The 18,657-nt window shown below is 42.3% G+C and overlaps 1 protein-coding gene across 1 annotated transcript in view; it reads right to left on the reverse strand.

The window, feature by feature from the left end:
- LOC103517698 (centrosomal protein C10orf90 homolog) overlaps positions 1-5,277 on the reverse strand; it is a 5,623-nt gene extending 346 nt beyond the window's left edge. The window contains exons 1-4 of the mRNA XM_008482743.3: positions 5,230-5,277; positions 4,363-4,467; positions 999-1,194; positions 292-437 (exon numbers count right to left, since the gene is read on the reverse strand). Coding sequence (XP_008480965.1) covers positions 292-437; positions 999-1,194; positions 4,363-4,467; positions 5,230-5,277 — 495 coding nt within the window. The remainder of the gene's footprint in view (positions 1-291; positions 438-998; positions 1,195-4,362; positions 4,468-5,229) is intronic.
- Positions 5,278-18,657: the final 13,380 nt, after the last annotated feature.

Below are 18,657 nucleotides of genomic sequence, written 5' to 3' on the forward strand. Positions count from 1 at the left end.
AAAATTAACTCAAACAATTCTTTGGGGGGGGGGAACAATTAAAGCCATTTTATATCAATTTGTTGCTACAAAAATGTCGGAATTTTTGACCATTGGGCCATTTCCCCTTTTTTAATTAATTTAAAATTCTCTAAAATTGGTAGTTTTTGCCCGCTTTGGTGCAATTTTTTTATGTTTTGACCCCGCCATTAGCTCTTTCCTTCTGTTGTTTTTCCCCAAAAATGAGTATATTTACCTACTTTTCTTTACTTACCTCTATGTACTTACGTAGGTTATTTTTTCCTTTCTTACCTTAGTAAACACCTCGGCCATGAGCTTATTGGTTCGGTAGTCTTCTTTTCTCTTGGCATCCATCTTCTTCATTTGTACCTCGGGCAGGGTTTGATACTTGCGTCGGGTCATGGAACGTAGCTCGCGTGTGGTGAATATTTTCGAACCTGTACAGAAACGGACCGTACAGACAACAATGGGTTAAAAACTAACTTACAAATTTGAAATAATAATAATGATAATAATAATAATAAACCAGTAGGTACAGAAGGGGTAAAAAAAAAAAATAATAAATAAATACAAAAGGAAAACTCATTCATAAGAATTTTACAACAACAATAATAGCGCTTTTTTTTATACTGCTCTAATGGTACAAAAAAAATCTCTTTTCCAGCCTAGTTAGCTTGGAGGGTAGCGCCTCTGTCTTAAAAGCGCTAGGCCGCGGGTTCGATTCCCGTCCGGGGCGAACTTTATCCTAAATAGGTAAGGTTTGTTTTTGGAACGGCTGACTTTCTTCTATCCTTTTCTCCTTCTCTATTCGATTTCGGGATGACAATAATAATTTATTTGCTTGCGGTGCTTATTTATACTGCTCGCATAGGACTGAAAAGTCCCTTTACTCCAGCAGTAGGCTACTACTATTATTGTGGTCAAATTCCCAAAATTGTTACAGGTCCCTTTATAAAACTCCTCTAAGAAAGAGAGAAAAACTTGGTGTAATTATTTACCTTGAGTTTTGCCACCTCTCTTTGCTTTCTCAATTTCATCACTCTCAGAGCCTGGATGTTTCAAATTAGTGAGCAGGATTCTCTGTTTGTGCTGTACGCGGTCTTGTTGTTCCCTCACGTAGGCTTTCTCGGCTAAGATTTGTCTCCTCAGCTCTGCCTTGGTTACGTAGTCGGGTCTGTTTTCTTCCAGATATTCCTGAAATACAGAAAGAATCAAAGGAATGTACGGGTACCAAATTGAAATATTTGCCAGCCTAGTTAGCTTAGTTGGTAGTGCGTCTGCCTTGTAAACGCTAGGCCGCGGGTTTGATTCCCGCCCGGGGCGGATTTTATCCTGATGTTCTCGTTCTCGGAACGGCTAGCTTTCTCCTATCCTGTCTTCCTTCTCTCTTCGATTTCGGGACGATAAGACCATAGCAGTTACAGTTCCCTCTGTCAACTTTCTTCCACCTGGCTTCCTTCTCTCTTCGATTTCGGGACGATAAGACCATAGCAGTTACAGTTCCCTCTGTCAAACCTCTTAAAAAAAAAAAAATAAAAAAAAATAAAATGAAATATTGTTGATAGTTGAAAAAGTTAACACCCTCCGTGGACGAGTGGATATCACACTAGACTTGCACGCCGGAGGTTCCAGGTTAGATTCCCAGCGGGGTCGATTTTTTTTTGCACTGTGCTTGGAGTTCAGGGTGCACTCAGCCTCGTAAGGACAGTTGAGTAGCTACTTTAATCGAGTCACACTAGACTTGCACGCCGGAGGTTCCAGGTTAGATTCCCAGCGGGGTCGATTTTTTTTGGCACTGTGCTTGGAGTTCAGGGTGCACTCAGCCTCGTAAGGACAGTTGAGTAGCTACTTTAATCGAGTATCCACCATTGGAGGCATTACCAGTGTAAATGATGATACGAGTAGATGAGAATTAATAGTAAAGGAGACACTTAAGAATGCTGCAATACCCACAAAAGTTATGAAAAAGCTCTCAGTTTTACCACAAAGAATTCATGATTAGTTGAAAAAGCTCCAAAGTCAATCTATCCCGTTATTTTGTCTTGTCGATAAATAGACTTGGTCTTCCTTGGTGACGGTTTACTACTCGTCTCCTGATCTGGAGGTCGCGGATTCACTAGTTCAGGAACAGTAGAAACGGGCCTTAATAGTCTAAAAAATAAACTTTTTTCCTTCGATCACTTACCTTTCTCCTCCTGTGTATAAATAGACTTGGTCTTCCTAGGTGACGGTTTACTACACGTCTCCTGATCTGGAGGTCGCGGGTTCACTGGTTCAGAGGGGGCGGGGCGGGAGAGGGTTTTACGAATGCGGTGTGAGTGTTTGTACGCGGAAATGTGACGCTTGAGTGTCTCTTGCTTTTCCAGAAGACTGAAAGAAAGATTCGTAGATTTATATAAGCTTAAACCATCTTTCAGGGCAGTTGCCCTTACACCTAAGCCTCACAGTGGGCTAGATGTATGGAGTTAAGCTGATTCCTAACTAAGCTCGAAGATCCGGGCGATCTTCAGTATTCAGTAGCTTTTTGGTTAGGTGTTTTCCATGTATACCTTGGCAAAACAGCCATGGAAAATTCCAGTCGGGGCGAAGCGAAAATTTTTTTAACAAACTTTTTCGTTCTCGGATAGGCATGGATGTAAAATATTGTGTATTGAGGTTGTAGTGCGAAAGCGGTTTTGAGAATGAAAAAAAAAGTCATTTATATGGCCTCAACTGTCAACATTTTCGACCCGAAAGGCTCCCTCAGTAAATGAGTGAATAAATCGCTAGAGAATTTCCCCCCCCCCCCCCCCACAAGGTAATAAATTCAGTATTTCGTCGGGTTTCCGTAGGGCCTTGATTATGTTTTTCTCCAGCGAAAACGGCCCCATTTCTAACGCCTTTGTCCCGATTCTGTTTCTGTTTTTCTTCGCCTGTTTTTTCGATCCTTTTCGTAGCTCCGAAATTATTGGAACCTTTGAATGGTGCTCCATCTCTCACCCTTTCTCTGTTGGCATCATAGTTTTCTTCAGCTCTCTGAACACCATTTCGTACAGCATACCCATCTCTTATTCTTTCTCTGTCGGCACCACTCACTATCGGATAGTTCTGACCACTCCTTTGGCACTTTTGAAGATCACTCCTTTGATTATGATCACTTCTTCTATTATGATCACTTCTTTGACACTTCTCAATGTCACTTCTTCTAAGATCACTTCTTTGGCACTTCTCAAGGTCACTTCTTCCATTCTGATCACTCCTTTCGTACTGGTCAGCGTCACTCCTTCTCTTATCACTCCTTTGATTCTGATCACTCCTTTGCGGCCTCCTTCCAACGTCTTCCTCAACATCTCCCCCATTTTCACTTCTGTCTTCGCCACTGCTGGGGGCTTCTGGTCTCGTATTTCCGACACTGGTTCTCGTCAGAGCTTGGACGAAATAACGTAGGAACTTTTTGTCTCGACCCGGGCTGGTTTGTCTCGTGTCGAGAAAATCTCGTATTAGATCAACACCTGGAATCAGAAGAAAAGTCTCGTCTAAATGAAGGAAAAACGAAATAAAACTGCCATAAAGTAGGCCTGGTCGGGAAAAGAGGTGACACTGGTTCTCGTCAGAGCTTGAACGAAATAACGTAGGAACTTTTTGTCTCGATCCGGGCTGGTTTGTCTCGTGTCGAGAAAATCTCGTATTAGATTAACACCTGGAATCAGAAGAAAAGTCTCGTCTAAATGAAGGAAAAACGAAATAAAACTGCCATAAAGTAGGCCTGGTCGGGAAAAGAGGAGTCAATAGTAAAGAAAGTTTTCAACCTGGATTAAAGAACGACCGAAAAGAGGAGACGGGGAAGGCCGAGGAAGAGGTGGAGAGACAACATCAAGGATTGGTTCACAACCTGCCTCGGTAGCGTAGTGGTCAAGACGCTCGCCTGGTAAACAGGAGGGCATGGGTTCGATCCCAGCCGAGGTATGGAATTTTATCCTCATTTATTTGAGATTTTGACCACATAATAATGGAGCTCTAAGGGTTAGGTGGTAGAAAACGCCTCCGGCGTTAACCCCGCCTAGTGGTACCTTGGGCAGAGATTCTTTGAAGAAGAAAACAACAAACAGGATATCCAATAGTGAAAGTGCAAGGGCAAGTTTCAACCTGGATTAAGGAACGTCGGAAGAGAGGAGACGGGGAAGGCCGAGGAAGAGGTGGAGAGACAACATCAAGGATTGGTTCACAACCTGCCTCGGTAGCGTAGTGGTCAAGACCCCGTTATTTTTAGCATGTGATTTTAAAACCCATGACCAATCACTCACTATCAGGTAGATCTGATAGGTGAACCTGATCAGGTGTACCGACCGGTCAGGTCTACCTGATAGTGAGTGGCTGACCTACCTGTAGAGATTTGATGTGAGGTTTAGTAGTGATTTCAGTGTCGGATGATGAGAATCCATTGGATGAAGGTTCCGGCACTGATTGTGCAGGATTAGGCCGCAGTTTCTGCAAATCAACACAAAATACATATGTATATGTACCACTACACCACCTACCTCGGTGGTGTAGTGGTCAAGACGCTCGCCTGGTAAACAGGAGGGCGTGGGTTCAATCCCAGCCGAGGTATGGAATACCTACCTCGGTGGTGTAGTGGTCAAGGCGCTCGCCTGGTAAACAGGAGGGCGTGGGTTCAATCCCAGCCGAGGTATGGAATACCTACCTCGGTGGTGTAGTGGTCAAGGCGCTACCTACCTCGGTGGTGTAGTGGTCAAGGCGCTACCTACCTCGGTGGTGTAGTGGTCAAGGCACACTATATTTAATTTTAGTTTAAAAATTCCGTAAAAAAGGCAATAGATTTGAACCAGCAGTCTAAACAAGGTCTTGTGTATGTTATGGGTTGAATAACGTACCTAGTAATCTAGTAAATAGGTTGATCCTGTGTTCATCTCATTTTTACATCTAGGACCTTGCTTACTGTTTGCCCGTAAAGGTAGAAACACACTACTATCACGTCACGTGAGCTCATGGGGAGTCAGAAAGATGTAGTTCAAAGTTTTCCCATAATATTGCAGGTCATTTCGTCCATGATAACCACACTACCCTTACGTCACGTGACGTGAGGATAGTGTGTTTCTACCGTAACTGCCTAGATGGTCACCCATCAGAACACCTTGCTTACTGTCTGTCCGTAACTGCCAGAATGGTTGGTCACCCATCTGGATACCAACCACGCTCAACGTTGCTTAACTTGAGAGAAATCTGGCTTACCTTAGAGGACCTTTTGGTCAGAGGTTCAAACGTTATGACAAAAGTCATCAACTACCTAGGATACTTGGAATCCTAGATGGTCAACCATCCGGATACCAACCACGCTCAATGTCGCTTAACTTGAGAGAAATGTGGTTTACCCCCTCATCTGGATACCAACCACGCTCAGTGTTGCTTAACTTGAGAGAAATCTGGCTTATCTTACAAGACCTACTGGTCAGAGGTTCAAACCTAATCACAAAAGCCATTTGTCTGGCTAGGGGACGTTAAACAGAGAGAAGACTAGTGTCTGGCTGTGGGACGATAAACAGGGAGGAGAACAGCTAACCCTAACCAGCCTAGCAAGCTGGCAGTTCCTCAAAGGGTTCTCTCTGCCCCTCCTTTAGGAGCTTTCCAATTTTCTCCTCTAGCACTGGCTCCAACTTCCCCTACTCTCCAATCCCCCTCCCCTACTTTGGTAGTGGTAGGGGCGGGAGAGGGAGGAGAGAGAGGGGAAGGTTTAGAGCTAGTACGACGGGTGAGAATGGATTTGACCTGAGGCTTGGCGTGAGCTGATTGAGCTGGGAAGAAAAATAGAACCAAAGGGATACTTTCTGGCTGTCTGGCTAGTGGACGTTAAACGGAGAGTAGACTAGTGTCTTGTCTGGCTAGGGGACGATAAACAGAGAGTAGACTAGTGTCTTGTCTGGCTAGGGGACGTTAAACAGACAAGTGTCTAGCTGTGGGACTATAAACAGGGAGGAGAACAGCTAAAACTAACCAGCCAAGCTTTGTCTAGCTAGGGGACGTTAAACAGAAGTAGACTAGCATCTGGCTGTGGGACTATAAACAGGGAGAATAGCTAACCCTAACTAGCTGACAGTTCTTCAAAGGGTTCTCTCTGCTTTTAAATAATGAGCCCAAGTCCTCACAATGGTTGACTGCGGTTCAGGACGAGCCAATACATGGCTAGAGACTAGAGACCATCATCCCGGTGTACGGCAGATGAAAAAGATATCCTCTCTTTATTCTGCCATCACCATTTGGCTATAGCTGAAGCCGCTACGACCAAAATTCACGGTAGTAAAGCTCGACCTTGGTCAGTTCACTACTTACAAAATTTCTGTTGTTGATAAAGTTGTCTCAAGGCATACTCCTGTCTACTGAGCACTTGATCTTCCGATCTAGAGCCTACTGGATCTTGTACTTCCTCCTTTAGGAGCTTTCCAATTTTCTCCTCTCGCACTGGCTCCAACTTCCCCTACTCTCCAATCCCCCTCCCCTACTTTGGTAGTGGTAGGGGCGGGAGAGGGAGGAGAGAGAGGGGAAGGTTTAGAGCTAGTACGGCGGGTGAGAATGGATTTGACCTGAGGCTTGGCGTGAGCTGATTGAGCTGGGAAGAAAAACAGAACCAAACGGATTCTTTCTGGCTGTCTGGCTAGTGGACGTTAAACAGAGAGTAGACTAGTGTCTTGTCTGGCTAGGGGACGTTAAACAGAGAGTAGACTAGTGTCTTGTCTGGCTAGGGGACATTGTCTTAGGTCAGCCACTATCAGGTAGACCTGTCGTACACCTGATCAGGTCTATCTGTTAGTGAGTGGCTGGTCTTACCTGTGTGGACGTAGACTGTACTGTGGCCGGTTTCAATAACCAATGCGGTAAGTTCAGTAAGTCTAAATTTTCTCTTAGGTCAGCCACTATCAGGTAGACCTGTCGTACACCTGATCAGGTCTACCTGTTAGTGAGTGGCTGGTCTTACCTGTATGGAAGTGGACTGTACTGTGGCCGGTTTCAATAACCAGTGGGGTAAGTTCAGTATGGAGTCTGAAGTCTGTATAGCTGTAGACTCAATGGAGGGTCGTGCGGGAACGCCAGAGCTAGAGGTAGAGGACTTGGCTTGCTTTTCTAACAGCGAAGTTTGTACGGAACGGTTCATCATCTGCAAAGAAGATTAATTGAAAGAAAGAGGTGAGTTTTAAATTTTCATTTTTTTTTTTTCTAAGATTTATTTTGAAAGGGAGAGAGAGCATAGAGAGAGAGTGAGAGGGAGGGAGGGAGAGAGAGAAAGAGAAGGAGAGCAAAAAAATGCAATAAATCAAAGTGAGCACCCTCCGTGGCAGAGTGGGTATCACACTAGGCTTGCACGCCGGAGGTCCCGGGTTCGAATCCCGGCGGGGTCGAAGTTTTTTTCGGCTCTGTGCTTGGAGTTCGGGGTGCACTCAGCCTCGTGAGGACAATTGAGTGGCTACTTTAATTGAGTAGCAGACAAGTACGGGACTTCTTAGCTACTCGTGTTGGTCGATTTATAAGTGACATGTATCCTCTTTCTGTTATTAGGTTAAGGTAGCTTTGAACTTTATCACTATGTTTGTCCATTAGGTTAATATTAAGATCTCCTGTTATTATCCTGGTACAGTTGTTCTTATTCTGAGTTACTGAGTAGCGACCAGTGGCGGCATTAGCGGTGTAAAAAGACTGATGATGCGAGTAGATGAAAATTCATTAATATGAAGGTGGATTATGTCTTATATTATGTCACCCATCCAGATACTAACCAAGCTGAACGTAGCTTACCTCATTGATATTATGCTTCAGTTTCAGGGTGGTTGGAGGTGGGTTATGTCGTCTTCTATATTCACACGGCAATAAGATTCGCTTTCTCTCTTCTTGACTGTTTCGGTCCTTGTTCAACTTGTGGGCGTAAATAGATGCTCTGTCCTGCTCGGAAGCTTTTCGGAGGTGGATTATGTCGTCTTCTATATTCACACGGCAGTAAGATTCGCTTTCTCTCTTCTTGACTGTTTCGGTCCTTGCTCAACTTGTGGGCGTAAATAGATGCTCTGTCCTGCTCGGAAGCTTTTGAATCTGGAATAATAATCGAACGGAATGAGTTCCGAGTTTTAAATCATCGAAATGTTTGAGGTTACTACAACTCCGAAAAATTCTGGATTATTTCCTAGGTCTCCTCTGTCGATCAAGGATTTCATGGGGAAGTATAAACAAAGTACCTAGGTATATATTTTCTAACAGTAAACAGCTAAAGGGGCAGCCTAGAGCTCTTTGGAGGCAAGCAGTCTGGTCGGCACGGGATTCACATATCCATCATACGCCATCGGAGTGTGTGAACAGCTAAAGGCTCGTTCCCACTTGTCGTTCGGAAAAAAAATCGTGTCGTATGTAGTGGCAACACTCTCATTTAAATTACATTGCCTACAGGATATTTTGTGTCGTTCAGAAAAAAAATCGTGTCGTCTGTAGTGGGAACACTCTCGTTTAAATTACATTGCCGACAAGGACATTTTGTGTCGTTCGGAAAAAAAAATCGTGTCGTCTGTAGTGGGAACACTCTCGTTTAAATTACATTGCCTACAAGGACATTTTGTGTCGTTCGGAAAAAAAAATCGTGTCGTCTGTAGTGGGAACACTCTCGTTTAAATTACATTGCCGACAAGGACATTTTGTGTCGTTCGGAAAAAAATCGTGTCGTCTGTAGTGGGAACACTCTCGTTTAAATTACATTGCCTACAAGGACATTTTGTGTCGTTCGGAAAAAAAAATCCAAGTGTCTAGCTGTGGGACTATAAACAGGGAGGAGAACAGCTAAAACTAACCAGCCAAGCTTTGTCTAGCTAGGGGACGTTAAACAGAGAGTAGACTAGCATCTGGCTGTGGGACTATAAACAGGGAGGAGAACTAACCCTAACCAGCCTAGCTAGCTGGCAGTTCTTCAAAGGGTTCTCTCTGCTTTCAAAGAATAAAAACTAGTCCTCACAATGGTTGACTGCGGTTCAGGACGAGCCAATTTAACATGGCTAGAGACCTTCAACCTGGTGTATGGCTGACAAAAAAAGACGTCTTTTCTTTATTCTGTCATCACCCTTTGGCTACATCTGATTTGTGGTAAAACAATAATCCCCGGTGGTAAAACTCGACCTAAGTGACTTCACTACTTACCTAGTTTCTGTTGTTGATAAAGTTGTCTCAAGGCATACTCCTGTCTACTGAACACTTCATCTTCCGATCTAGAGCCTACTGGATCTTGTACTGGACTAGATTGGATATCCCCATTCGAAGGGACATGCTCTTTTGATGGGACATGCCCTTTGGATGGGACATGTCCATTGGATGGGTGTTGCTTCTGGATGGGTGGAGGTGGTGGGCGTGGCTTAGTCTTGGGGGGAGGAGCATGGATGTGAGAGTCTTCTTCACTGGTCAGAGTTGTGGAGTGAGCTTGAGCTGAAAAAAAAAAAAAAAAAAAAAAAAATGAGATAAAAGTAGTACAGTGGAACTTCGATATAACGAAGAAAAGTCGATTTCCTTTCCTTCAAAAGAAAAAACAGTATAGCGAAGTAAAAAGAAAAGAGACAACGAAGTAATGTGGGGCAGGGCCCGAGAAATTTGTACCTCAGTGTAACGAAATGTGTTTGAATTTTAACCTCAGAATAGCGAAGTGATCTTAAAACCGAAATAGAATTACCTCAGTACAAACAAAGGAGTTTTAAGTAGATATTAAGGACTTTTAGTGTTTTAAAAAAAGCCCAAACAAGTTCAAATCGATTTATCTCGGTGTATCTAGAAGTCGTAGAAGAAAAAGAAAAATTCCTTCGGTCCTCATTTTTCCTCCTCTGATGACTGAAACATCACCAAGTAAGCGCAATGATCCTATTATAAGGAGACCTCAAACCTCTTGCCTGGCTTTCAAGACTTACCGTATAGTATGGAAGGGCTGTAGATTGAAACACTCTTGGGATGATGGTTTGAAAAAGTCAGAAGCTGGTACTCTTGCTGGTAGTAATGGTCCACAGATTGAGGGAGTAGGCTGACTGGAACGAGTGCAGGATTCACCTGTAGAGACAGAAAAGATTTTAGGATTTCAGAAAAAGCGAAAAAAAAACTGAGTTCAGGAAATTTAAGAAAAAAGTTACAAGTTATAAAAGATGAAATAAAAAGACCTTGTGACCAAGATTCGAAAACCAGCATCTCCGGGCCAATGTTCTCTTAACCACTTGGCCACAAAGGCCAAATCTCTCAGAGGGAAATAAAATAGAATAGAATAAATATACCTGTTTATACTGCCCAGAATGAGACTTGAAAAGTCCCGCAGTCTACAAAGTATTGTTGTTTGTTTTTTTTTTTTTTTTTTTTTTTTTTTTTTTTTTTTTTTAAGAGGTTGATGGAGGGAAAGTTACAGTTCTTAAGGTCTTATCGTCCCGAAAGCGAAGAGAGAAGGAAGACAGGACAGGAGAAAGCCGTTGCAAAAACTAACTTTATCCGCTGAAGATAAAATCCGGGGAAAAATGGCCTAATGGTCAAAAATTCCGACATTACAACAGATGAAATCCGCCCTGGGCGGGAATCGAATGCATGATCTCCCGCAGGGAAAAATACCGATAAATCGTACACTTACCCGAAATGTCCTCTCTGGTCTCCCCTGCCCTCACTCCAGAACCAATGGGCGTAAACGGCACGTTCTGATGTAGCATCTCATTCCGATACCGATCGTCGATATCTCGCTTTCGATAAGTATCGATTTTTTCATAACTATCGATTCTTCGATAATCGTTATCGATCCTATCGTTTCCTTGTCGATTTTCCTCAGTATTTCGTCGGATTTCCGTAGGGCCTTGATTATGTTTTTCTCCAGCGAAAATGGCCCCATTTCTAACGCCTTTGTCCCGATTCTGTTTCTGTTTTTCTTCGCCTGTTTTTTCGATCCTTTTCGTAGCTCCGAAATTATTGGAACCTTTGAATGGTGCCCGATCTCTCACCCTTTCTCTGTTGGCATCATAGTTTTCTTCAGTTATCTGAACACCATTTCGTACAGCATACCCATCTTTTATTCTTTCTCTGTTGGCACCACTCACTATCGGGTAGTTCTGATCACTCCTTTGGCACTTTTGAAGATCACTCCTTTGATTATGATCACTTCTTTGGCCTTTTTCAAAATCACTTCTCCTATTATGATCACTTCTTTGACACTTCTCAATGTCACTTCTTCTAAGATCACTTCTTTGGCACTTCTCAAGGTCACTTCTTCCATTATGTTACGTAGTCGGGTCTGTTTTCTTCCAGATATTCCTGAAAAACAGAAAGTATCAAAGGAATGTACGGGTACCAAACTGAAATATTTGCCAGCCTAGTTAGCTTAGTTGGTAGTGCGTCTGCCTTGTAAGCGCTAGGCCGCGGGTTCGATTCCCGCCCGGGGCGGATCATACGTAGTCGGGTCTGTTTTCTTCCAGATATTCCTGAAATACAGAAAGTATCAAAGGAATGTACGGGTACCAAATTGAAATATTTGCCAGCCTAGTTAGCTTAGTTGGTAGTGCGTCTGCCTTGTAGGCGCTAGGCCGCGGGTTCGATTCCCGCCCGGGGCGGATTTTATTAAGTGTAAGTAAGTTTAATGGTTGGGACCATAATCGGAATTTAAACTTGGTTTAAGTTTTATTTAATTTTAAAGGGAGTTTAAACTGGGGGCACGGTTAGCCCAGTGGTAACGCGCTTGCTTGCCATTCAGGAAGTCCCGGGTTCGATCCTACCATCGACAAAAGTTTGTAATCGTTTTTCGATTGCAAAATATTTACATGGGTTACTTTCTGGTGTTCTCGTGTTGACCCAGCACCTAAATGGGAAGTATTGTGTCTCTTCTCGCCCATCTGATGGGTATAATACGGGATGGGCATGCTACGACACAGACCAAACGAGTCTAATGTAGCAATTGTTTTATTACTAAGAAATAAATACTTTGTTTATAATCCCCCGTGAACTGCTGGATGAAGAGAGGAGACCTAGAAAATAATCCAAAATTTTTCTAGGCCATCGTAACCTCTAACATGTTGATTCAACCGCCCAAGTCGTACTTTTGGGGGTTTTTCCGGCTGCAATTTTCACCATAATGCGCAAAAAACTGGAAAAAAAAATCAGGGGTTGGTTTTTTGGCCCTAGTTCCTATATCTTCGGGGTGCCACCTGTTGAATTTTTAGATCTTCCTTACTCATTTGCCTACCTAATCCTACCGATCTAAATTCCAGTGCTCTATCAACTGAGCTACCAACCCCTTGTACTAGTATACGGTAAAAAAAAGCCAATATAAACTTCATTTTATAGATAGCATCTACGTCACAAAAAAATAAAAAAAAATGAACCAGCCAGACAATATTTTGTTCCTGGGTATCTGGATGGGTAATCCTGAGAGACATTACGCCCTGCTGGCTGATTGGGGGTGCACTCAGTGAAATAAAAACGGCAATGAAACATTCACTAAATAAATTAATTTAAATAAAAAGATGATAGTAATACCTTGAGTCAGCTCCCATGGCGTAGTGGTCACTGCGCTCGCTTTGCACGCGGGAGACCCGGGTTCGATTCCCGGCGGGGTCAAGAAATTTGTATCATGCAAATGATTGATTCCGTGACTGGCTATTGCGTGGGGCCCACTCAGCCTCGTGAGGAAAATGAGTAGCTATGACATGTAAATGCGCATAGCGACCGGTGCCAGTCCAAATGTTGTATGAACAATGGCCCACACTCAGCCTCGTGAGGAAAATGAGTAGCTATGACATATAAATGCGCATAGCGACCGGTGCCAGCATGGTAGGTAAACGTTGGATTTTAGGATTATTGAGATATTGGGAAAATCCTACAATGCTGCAGTGAGCACCAAAGTTGTGATATAATAACAGATCGGAATTTTAGGATTATTGAGATATTGGGAAAATCCTACAATGCTCGTATAGCGACCGGTGCCAGCATGGTAGGTAAACATTGGATTTTAGGATTATTGAGATATTGGGAAAATCCTACAATGCTGTAAATGCGCATAGTGACCGGTGCCAGCATAATAGGTAAACATTGGATGTTAGGATTATTGAGATATTGGGAAAAATCCTACAATGCTGCAGTGAGTATCGAATAGTTGTGATATAATAACACAAAGAAACTGCATTTACATTACATTACATAATAATACCTCGGTTCACATCGCGTTGTAGGGTAGAAGAGAGAGAGCTAGAGAGGTCATTATCCGAGACTACATCTCAATACCTCGGTTCACATCGCGTTGTAGGGTAGAAGAGAGAGAGCTAGAGAGGTCATTATCCGAGACTACATCTCTGTCTCTCTCTGGCTCATCCGGATCATGTCTGCTGTCTTTGTCTATCTCCAAATCGTCAGAACTTGAATCTGAAAGAAAGAAATTGAAGAAGGAAAAATTGATGTACTGCAGAACTCACAGGACAGTGTTCGAGAAATAACCGGTTCGGCCGCTATTTATGCCATTTTTTTTTTTTTTTTTTTGAAAAAAAAGAATTGTGATAGAGGGAACTCTAAACTGCTAAGGTCTTATTGTCCCGAAATCGAAGAGAGAAGGAAGACAGGATAGGAGAAACCCAGCCGTTTCAAGAACGAGCGTTATTCGTTCAGTATAAAATACGCCCCGGGCGAGAATCGAACACGCGGCCTAGCGCTTACAAGGCAGAGGCGCTATCAACCAAGCTAACTAGGTTGGCAAAAATGTATTTCGATGTTTCACTTATTATTATTATTAGTATTATTAGTGCTTTATTTATTCATATTTTTTAACAGTAGGTACAATATTACAATAGTAGTAAATACAATAATATGAGTAAGGGAGTGCCTACCTAGATATAGTTACTTACCATGTGTTGCTTGATTTTGTTCATATACAGGACCAGGCAGATATTCAAAACTATTCACTCGATCTATTTGATCCGACCTCTCGCCAGTAGGTATTCTACTATCATTCTCGACTTCATCCTCTACTTCTCCTTCAATATCTGGGAAAAAAAAATCTGGTGTGAACATCACACGACTTTCCTTACCTATCCTATTGAATGGTGCTAATTTGGGTGTTCTGTTGTAAAATTTACAAGAAAAGTCGATTTCCTTTCCTTCAAAAGAAAAAACAGTATAGCGAAGTAAAAAGAAAAGAGACAACGAAGTAATGTGGGGCAGGGGCCCGAGAAATTTTACCTCAGTGTAACGAAATTGTTTGAATTTTAACCTCAGAATAGCGAAGTGATCTTAAAACCGAATAGAATTACCTCAGTACAACAAAGGAGTTTTAAGTAGATATTAAGGACTTTAGTGTTTTGAAAAAGCTCAAACAAGTTCAAATCGATTTATCTCGGTATCTAGAAGTCGTAGAAGAAAAAGAAAAATTCCGTTGGTCCTCATTTTTCCTCCTCTATGACTGAAACATCCGACCTCTCGCCAGTAGGTATTCTACTATCATTCTCGACTTCATCCTCTACTTCTCCTTCAATATCTGGGAAAAAAAAATCTGGTGTGAACATCACACGACTTTCCTTACCTATCCTATTGAATGGTGCTAATTTGGGTGTTCTGTTGTAAAATTTACAATATCTCTAACCGTTTAGTCGGAAAAGCTGAAAACCGCCAAAAAGCGGTCGAAACCCGCTAAAAAGTGGTCAAAATACCGCCAACCGCAGAACCTATTTTAACCAAACGTTTCGTTTCGCATCCTTGTCACATTTGAAAGATAAATACCAAATTTCAAGTCTCTAGCTCTTACCGTTCTCGAGATATTTTGTTTACAGACAGACAGACACACACACGGACCAATGGCTGAGAAAAAATAATAAAGTCAATCATAATTTTTTACTTACTATTAGGTATTGAAGGAGGTCTGGCTGGAGGACCTTAAACACGGAGCAGACAAGTCAGTGTCTTGCTGTGGGACTATAAATAGGGATCAGAGCAGTCAAACCCTAACCAGCCTGGCTAGCTGGAGGTCACAAAGGGTTTATCGTGCTTCAAAGGAAAAGCACAGATCCTCGTGATGATTGACTGCGGTTCGGGACGGGCCAAGTAATCTTGGCTAGATACCATTGTGGCTCTCACAACAACACTCAACACTAAATAAAATCTTACATAGAAAACGCAGGTTCTCGTTTCTCCACAATTTCCATCTCTGAAGTATAAATAACACTTCCGAATTCTCGGCCAGCACCTGTGAGCTATGTCTAATAGGTACCTTACATGATCATTAGTAATGTCATTACTAATGATGGAATTCCGGATTTTCTCATTTTCCATCATCATTAAGGTACCTTTAAGTGTCTAAGTCTAACTGATGAGTTCCAACAAGAACGAAACGCGTCTTATAGGTACCTTACACAATCATTAGTAATGTCATTATTTCCAAGTAATGATGATGAAAAATCAGAAAATCCGGAATTCCATCATTAGGGACCTCAAAACGTGTTTTGGCACTAAAAACTGACCATCGAAAATTTGACCCGATTACATTACTTTCCTTCCTATAGGATAAGGAAAGTAAAAAATAGATTCAATCATAAATTTTTACTTACTATTAGGTATTGAAGAAGGTCTGGCTGGGGAACCTTAAACACGGAGCAGACAAGTCAGTGTCTTGCTGTGGAACTATAAATAGGGATCAGAGCAGCCAAACCCAAACCAGCCTGGCTAGCTGGAGGTTACAAAGGGTTTATCGTGCTTCAAAGGAAAAGCACAGGTCCTCGTGATGGTTGACTGCGGTTCGGGACGGGCCAAGTAATCTTGGCTAGATACCATTGTGGCTCTCACAACAACACTCGACACTAAATAAAATCTTACATAGAAAACGCAGGTTCTCGTTTCTCCACAATTTCCATCTCTGAAGTATGAATAACACTTCCGAATTCTCGGCCAGCACCTGAGAGCTATGTCTAACTGATGAGTTCCAACAAGAACGAAACGCGTCTTAGGCTGCTCCCAGATGTTGGCTAAACCATAAATCCCCCTCGGTGCAGTTACATCACTACAACAAACTTTGAACTACATCGTTCTGACTCCCCGTGACGTGACGTAACGTGACGTGATAGTTGTGTTTCTACTTTTACTTAAGCTAGGATTACACTGTTTGCTCAGTGAGCAAATATTTGGAAAAGTATAGAAAATAGTGTAATAACCTAAAAAATATCTGGCAAATATTTGCTCGAGGGTACCTGAATGGGACTATGGTCAAGTCCGTCTCAGGAAGTAGGGTACAACGACATAATTATGTACCTGAATATCCCTCATCAGCTCCCAGGTGTTGGCTAAACCATCAAACCCCCTCGGTGCAACGACATCACTACAACAAACTTTGAACTACATCGTTCTGACTCCGCGTGACGTGACGTGATAGTTGTGTTTCTACTTTTACTTAAGCTAGGATTACACTGTTTGCTCAGTGAGCAAATATTTGCTCAAATTAGGTTGGAAAAGTATAGAAAATAGTGTAATAACCTAAAAAATATCTGGCAAATATTTGCTCACTGTGTTTGCTAGTGTTTGCCCAAACAAATATTTGCCCAAGTGTAATATAGTCCAAGTGTAATAATATTTGCCCAAGTGTAATAATACCCTACGCATATACCAGAACCTTATCGATACCATGTAATTTCCTCACTTCTACTCCTGCTGCGATAGAGTCAACATCTATCTTGGTCTGAAGATGATGTCCTGAGTGACCAGAGTGACATCGAAAGCTCACCAATTTAAATCATCTTAATCGAAATTGTCTTGATAAGAATAATTTATTTATTTTTATCCCATTTTAATTTTTTTTGTAATATAGTCCTTACCAGGTTCATCATTGTAAGATATTTCATCTCCGTCATGTCTACTACCAGGGTAGTGTCCATTGTTAGCGTTATAAGTGCCATGATATCTACCCATATGGTCCATAGGGTCTGGTCTGGATTTTCGACTCCGAAAGACATGATCGTCTTCAATATTAGCACCATCGGGTTTTCTGGTGGAAAAGAAAAATAGAAATGATAATGGTATCGAGATTGCTTAATCCGAAAGTTAAACTTGAACCGAGTTCAAACTCACTTTGTAGAACCGACCATCCACGACTGTTTGCCTCCAGCTTCGCTACAGAGAAAATAATATTTTCGGGAATCAAACCTGGGACTCTGGAATATGATCCCTTGGTCTAGCTCTGATAATGGACCATTTTAGGGTGGTTCTCTTGTCATTTTTCCGTTCCTTTTTTTTTTATCTATCATTGTTTTCCTTGAACGATTTATTTCGGACATTTCCCTTGACCGCTAGGTCGCAGGTCGCGGGTTCAATTCTCGCCCGCTAACTTTATGGTAAACAGACTAGATTCTCTCTTATCCTGTCTTTCTAATCTCTTCCATTTCGGGACGAGAGAAACCCAGCCGTTTCAAGAACGAGCATTATTCGTTCTCGTTCAGTATAAAATCCGCCCCGGGCGAGAATCAAACACGCGGCCTAGCGCTTACAAGGCAGAGGCGCTATCAACCAAGCTAAGTAACTAGGTTGGCAAAAATGTATTTCTTTCCATGTTTCACTTACCATGTGTTGCTTGATTTTGTTCATATACAGGACCAGGCAGATATTCAAAACTATTCACTCGATCTATTTGATCCGACCTCTCTTCTCTTTACTTGTCTTTCAATATCCAGAGAGCTTCTGCTTTTTCTCGCATCACTTCTAGTGTCTCTTCTCTCATCTTCCCTCGCGTTTTTGGCAACTTGGGACATATGACCTGTATCTTCGTTCACATCTCGTTCTTCTTCGTTATAACTCGGTTTTTCGTCATATTTTTCCTTTTCGTTATAACTTTGCTTTTCGTGACTATAACGGTGTTTGTGGCGTCTCTTATCCTGGACTTCTTCTTTAGGCATTCTCTTCTCTTCTTTATGGCCTCTTTTATCGACATTATCATCTGCATGAATTCTCTTCTCGCTTTCTCCTTTGTCTTCTTGGCCGTAAATCGAAGCTCTCCGCTTGTTCAGACTGTCTTCTTTACCGTAACTTCTCTTATCTTTAGAGTTTCTTTCGTCGGTTTCTTCTTTGTGCCCTCTTTTATCAGTTCCTTCTTTGTTTCTTTCTTCGTTAGGGCTTTTCCGATCACTGGATCTATCACTACTTGTTAGGGGTTCTCCGATCATTCTCCCAACGCGCTCCGAACGGTGTTTCTTCTGTTTGATTTCGTATTCTGTGATAGGATCGTTGTCACTACTGGAAACTAGGGTGGTTTCGTGAGAATCGCCTGCGACATCCATTTTGAATCCTTCTGTCCTTCGGGAAGGTCCTTCGCCAGCAAGGTTGGGGGATTTGGACCCTCCTTCTGTTTTCCTGGTAAATCCTTCCTTAGAGGCGTTAAAGCCTTCTGGTTTTTTGGTAGATACTTCAGGGAAGTCCATTTTGGAGCCTCCTTCTCCTTTGAATCCTTCACTCGCTAAATTAGCTGAATTATTGTGATATCCTTCTCCTTTTCTGGTGAATCCTTCAGTAGCTCCGTTAGCTGAATTATTGCTAAAGCCTTCACCCTTTCTAGCAAATCCTTCAGTAGCTACGTTAGCTGAATTACTGTTATATCCTTCACTTTTCCTAGCGAACCCTTCACTACCAGTGGGCACATTGGAGGCAGTGTTAGGTGTGGACTCCGCG

The sequence above is a fragment of the Diaphorina citri genome, unplaced genomic scaffold (assembly GCF_000475195.1).
Source record: "Diaphorina citri unplaced genomic scaffold, Diaci psyllid genome assembly version 1.1 scaffold1932, whole genome shotgun sequence".
In the NCBI taxonomy this organism is placed as follows: domain Eukaryota; kingdom Metazoa; phylum Arthropoda; class Insecta; order Hemiptera; family Psyllidae; genus Diaphorina; species Diaphorina citri.